Source organism: Spinacia oleracea, chromosome 6 (assembly GCF_020520425.1).
Source record: "Spinacia oleracea cultivar Varoflay chromosome 6, BTI_SOV_V1, whole genome shotgun sequence".
NCBI classification, from domain to species: domain Eukaryota; kingdom Viridiplantae; phylum Streptophyta; class Magnoliopsida; order Caryophyllales; family Amaranthaceae; genus Spinacia; species Spinacia oleracea.
This window is the reverse complement of record NC_079492.1, coordinates 111,664,122-111,668,645: the sequence shown is the minus strand read 5'-3', so window position 1 is coordinate 111,668,645 and position 4,524 is coordinate 111,664,122. Positions and strand designations below refer to the sequence as shown.

At 36.4% G+C, this 4,524-nt stretch overlaps 1 protein-coding gene across 1 annotated transcript; it reads left to right on the top strand.

Moving 5' to 3' along the window:
* The first annotated feature begins 2,912 nt into the window (after positions 1 to 2,912).
* Positions 2,913 to 3,929, top strand: LOC130463482 (uncharacterized). The gene has a single exon (XM_056832622.1). The coding sequence runs from the start codon at positions 2,913 to 2,915 to the stop codon at positions 3,927 to 3,929; it is 1,017 nt and encodes a 338-aa protein (XP_056688600.1).
* The last annotated feature ends 595 nt before the right edge of the window (positions 3,930 to 4,524 follow it).

Genomic DNA, 4,524 nt, shown 5'->3' with positions numbered 1-4,524 from the left:
CAAGGATGTTCAAAGTTGCTTGCAATCACCTCTTTGAACTAGAATCACCTTCAAGCATGGAGTAATCAAAGATGACACCTTTTAACTCCTAAAGGTTTAGTCTTTTGAGATTCAAAACTCCATTTTTCAATATACAAGTTCAAGTTTTCAAATTTCAAGATCCCACAATGTTTAGGGTTGCTCATGACTACTTCCCTAAAATATGATCCTTTCAAAGTAAGAGCACATCAAAGATCTAACCTTTTCAACATTAAAAGGCTCGATCTTTGAGATTTAAGCCTCTTAAGTTTCAATATTTCAAGTGCAAGTTCAATATTTCAAGTTCAAGATCAAGTATTTCAAGTTCAATATTTCAATATTCAAGCTTTCAAGTTCAAGTTCAATATGCAAAGTCTAGGATACTTGGGTTGAGCAACCTTTCCCAAGTTCAGATTTTTGGCTTTGAATTCGTGTCAGGCGCACTTATTTTTAAGGAGCTGCTTGGCGTTCGAATCTCATGTGCCCAAGTACAAGTTTCAATTATGCACCTTTCAATATTGCAATTTCAATATCGCACCTTTCAATTCCGCAATTTCAATATCGCACTTTCAATTTCGCAATTTCAATTCCGCACTTTCAATTGCGCAATTTCAATCCCGCACTTTCAATTCCGCATCTTTACTTGCCTAGTCCACTTCTAGGCAATGTGGACCTACTCCCTAGTCCATCTCTAGGGGGTCTTGTATTTACTAATTCCGCACTTTATTTACTATTGTGATGTTGCTTTATTTGCTTTATTGCTTTCATCACCGCACATGCTAAATACAACAAATACAAGGTTACATCACGCTTAACAAAGATAATTTCTTGGACAAACCGGCCTTAGGTTCCTTTAAATTAATCTTTAAAGCAAAGTGACCACCATACAAAGTAGAGATTCTATTTGCTCTAAATTTCAAACCCACATAGTCTAATTTAGGGTATATTTTCGAAAATGCTATGTCACGTACTTGAATATTTCTAAAGCTCGCGGAATAAGCATCTCGTTACCGTGCCCGGATCTCACCCATCCGTTTCGAGGATTCAAAGCCTTATCCAAAATAGAGTCACTTGCGGTCTTTCCAAACGAGACTTTAAAACAATGTTTGGTGGCGACTCCTTCGAGGTACAAAAATACAATGGTTTTCTAAAAAACCGCCCCCTTGTAGGGAAAGGCATACAAAAAAATACCCCTACACTTGCTTCCTAGTGCAACGGGCCATATCAAAGGAAACAAAAGGAGGCAGTAATATGGTCTTCCCCCGGAATGATTACCTCAAGTGGAATGTTGATGCCTCCCTAAGTCCTATGCTACTCAAATCTGTTGTTGGAGGAGTTCTTAGGGATAACAAGGGAAAATTCATATGTGTTTTTTCCAGCCCTATTCCGTGTGTGGAGATAAACCATGCAAAGGTCCTTGCAATACATCGAGCCGTGCAGCTGTTCGTAGCGCTCAACTCCATGCGAGGTCACAAACTCCTAGTAGAGGTGGACTCAGCCAACGCTATAAAGTGGTGCACGAGTGATACAAAGGGTCCATGGAATCTGACTTTCATTGTAAATTTCATACGAAGGAATGCAAAGATGGGAAACGGTATTCAGATTGTCCACAAAGATCGAGAATCAAACATATTGGCAGACACGCTTGCAAAGCAGGGACTACAAAGGTGTGATGATTTCATTGCATGGCTATAAGATCAACTGCAATCTTCATGAATGTCAGATTAGGAAGGAAGAAAATTGAAAGCCATGTATGATTAGAGGTCCAAATTCTCGCTTGTAAATTATTTTCAATGTGCCTCCCATTGTGATGGGTATATAATGACATGAAACCCAAATTATCAAAAAAAAAAAAATGTTTTAAAAATGTGATTTCTGTTATGAAATATAATAATGGATGCCCATTATACCCCCGTCCTTATTTCTGGAATACTCTAGGGTTCAGTAAAACCCTAACTATTGTATCCTATATATATCCGGTACTATATGGAATAACTGACAACCCTATTCTCTCTCTTATCTGTCCTGTTTATTCACAACACGTTATCAGCACCAAACCCTAGCCGACTGAGCAGAAAGAAAATCCAAGAAAATCACCGTCGTCAGATTCAAGGTAAGTACCGTATTACGCTTGAGATTTATGCTTAATATTTTCCAAGTACTTAAATTTTGAATCACGAATTATTACGATACTACTCGTTATCTATTTATCATTGCAATTGGTTGTTTTCGTTTTGCATCAAATTAATTGCGGATATTAGTTGGTTTCACGCATTGATTCCACAAACCAGTTGTATTGCATATGTGCATTATGTTTTGCTTCTTTGTATTGTATGATACCCGCATCACCGTACGTCAGTTCTTGGTATTACCGCAAATTGATTTTTTATATATATATTTTGTTGGGATTTTAGTTTATTTCACCGTAAATCAGTTCTTGGTTCATTTGTTGCGTGAATTATGCACAGAAATCACGCCTATCTAGGTAACTAAATATAGTAGCTTTGACTATTCTACAATTTACAATCAATTTACAATTCACATAATATATTATCATATATTCTAACCGTCACATATTACGCAGGCCTACCAATACATTGTGGCTAATAGGTATAAACGCATGAGAACTGTAATCATGCTTGTTTAGTGGATTAGCATTGTTTGTTTAGTTGATGAGTATTATTGGTTGATTGATGGTTCTGCACCTTACAAATATTATTGCTTTACATTATAACTTATTTTCATACGTTTACATATTTGAACTGTTTGTTTGCGTCAATTACATCTCTTGTAATATGGATACATTATTTGAACTACGATATTAAAATCCAAATTATTATGAACGTGTTTATTATCTAAGTCCTAATTGGCAATATTCAATTGTAGTGTGAATTATGTCGAACCTTACAAAACTCGAATTTGCGGCCCTTGATATTACTGGAAAGAACTATTTATCTTGGGTGTTAGATGCTGAAATTCACCTAGATGCAAAAGACCTTGGTGATACAATCAAAGAAGGAAATAAAGCAACAAGTCAAAACAAAGCTAAGGCTATGATATTTCTTCGTCATCACCTCCATGAGGGCCTTAAGATTGAGTACTTGACTATAAAAGATCCACAAGTCCTTTGGAGTAATCTAAAGGAAAGATATGACCACCAGAAAACTGTAATATTACCTAAAGCTCATTATGACTGGTTACATTTAAGACTACAAGACTTTAAGTCTGTAAGTGAATATAACTCAGCTATGTTCAGAATTACTTCACAGTTGAAGTTATATGGAGAGAAAATCACTCATGCAGAAATGTTAGAGAAAACATACTCTACCTTTCACGCAAACAACATTGTCCTGCAGACACAATATAGTGAAAAGGGATTTAAGAAATATTCTGAACTTATATCTTGTCTCCTTGTGGCTGAGCAAAATAACGAGCTATTACTGAAAAATCATGAATCACGTCCAACTGGCTCTACTCCATTCCCTGAAGCGAATGTGACATCCCATGATGGGAAAGAAAAATATCATGCCAACAATAGGGGTCGAGGACGTGGTCAAGGACGTGGACGCGGACGTGGATATGGATATGGTCGAGGTCGAGGCCGAGGTGGTTCTTTCAAGAACCCGTATCCCCACCAGAAGTGGGACAATAAAGATGGTAACCAACAAGAGAAAGATAAAAGCGAGAATGTGACCAATATATGTTATCGATGTGGAGGAAAAGGTCATTGGTCTCGTACATGTCGTACACCAAAACACGTGGTTGAGCTCTATCAACAATCATTGAAGCAAAAGGGAAAGAAAGTAGAAACAAATCTTATGTACGAAGATGGCGAAGGTGACTTTGATTGTGGCAATACAACTCACCTGGAAGTTGCTGATTTTCTCACCACCCCTGAAGGGAATAATTAATCCTTAGAGTCGTTTATGGTCATTTAAGAATAAAACCTTGTTTTCTTGGATTCATGTTATTTTATTTTGGATTTTGTTTGTTTTGAACTATGGTTTTATATGACATTGTTAAATTTTGGTCATTAAGTTATTCTTATTGATATGTCATTTATTTGAAGAACATGAATACCCCTCAAGTTCAGTTAGCAATGAATGGTGAAGATTTATGCCTAGCAGACAGTGCAACTACTCATACCATACTGAAAAGCAAGAGATATTTCTCTTATTTGACAATGAAAGAAACTAGTGTGAGTACTATATCAGGTAGTACAAATATAATTGAAGGCTCCGGAAGAGCAAATATATTATTGCCCATGGGAACGAAATTTGAAATCATTGATGCATTATATTCTCCCAAGTCTCAGAGAAATTTATTGAGCTTTAAAGATATTCGACATAATATGATATCACGTTGAGACAATAAGTGAAGGAAATGTTGAATACCTTCACATCACGAGTATTACCCAAGGCACTAAGCATATTTTGGAGAAATTATCTGCATTCTCCACTGGTTTGTACTACACTGAAATCAATACAATTGAAACATATGCTATAG

Excerpts from the sequence above, each read along its gene's own strand:
- LOC130463482 (XM_056832622.1), top strand. The coding sequence starts at position 2,913 with ATGTCGAACCTTACAAAACTCGAATTTGCGGCCCTTGATATTACTGGA.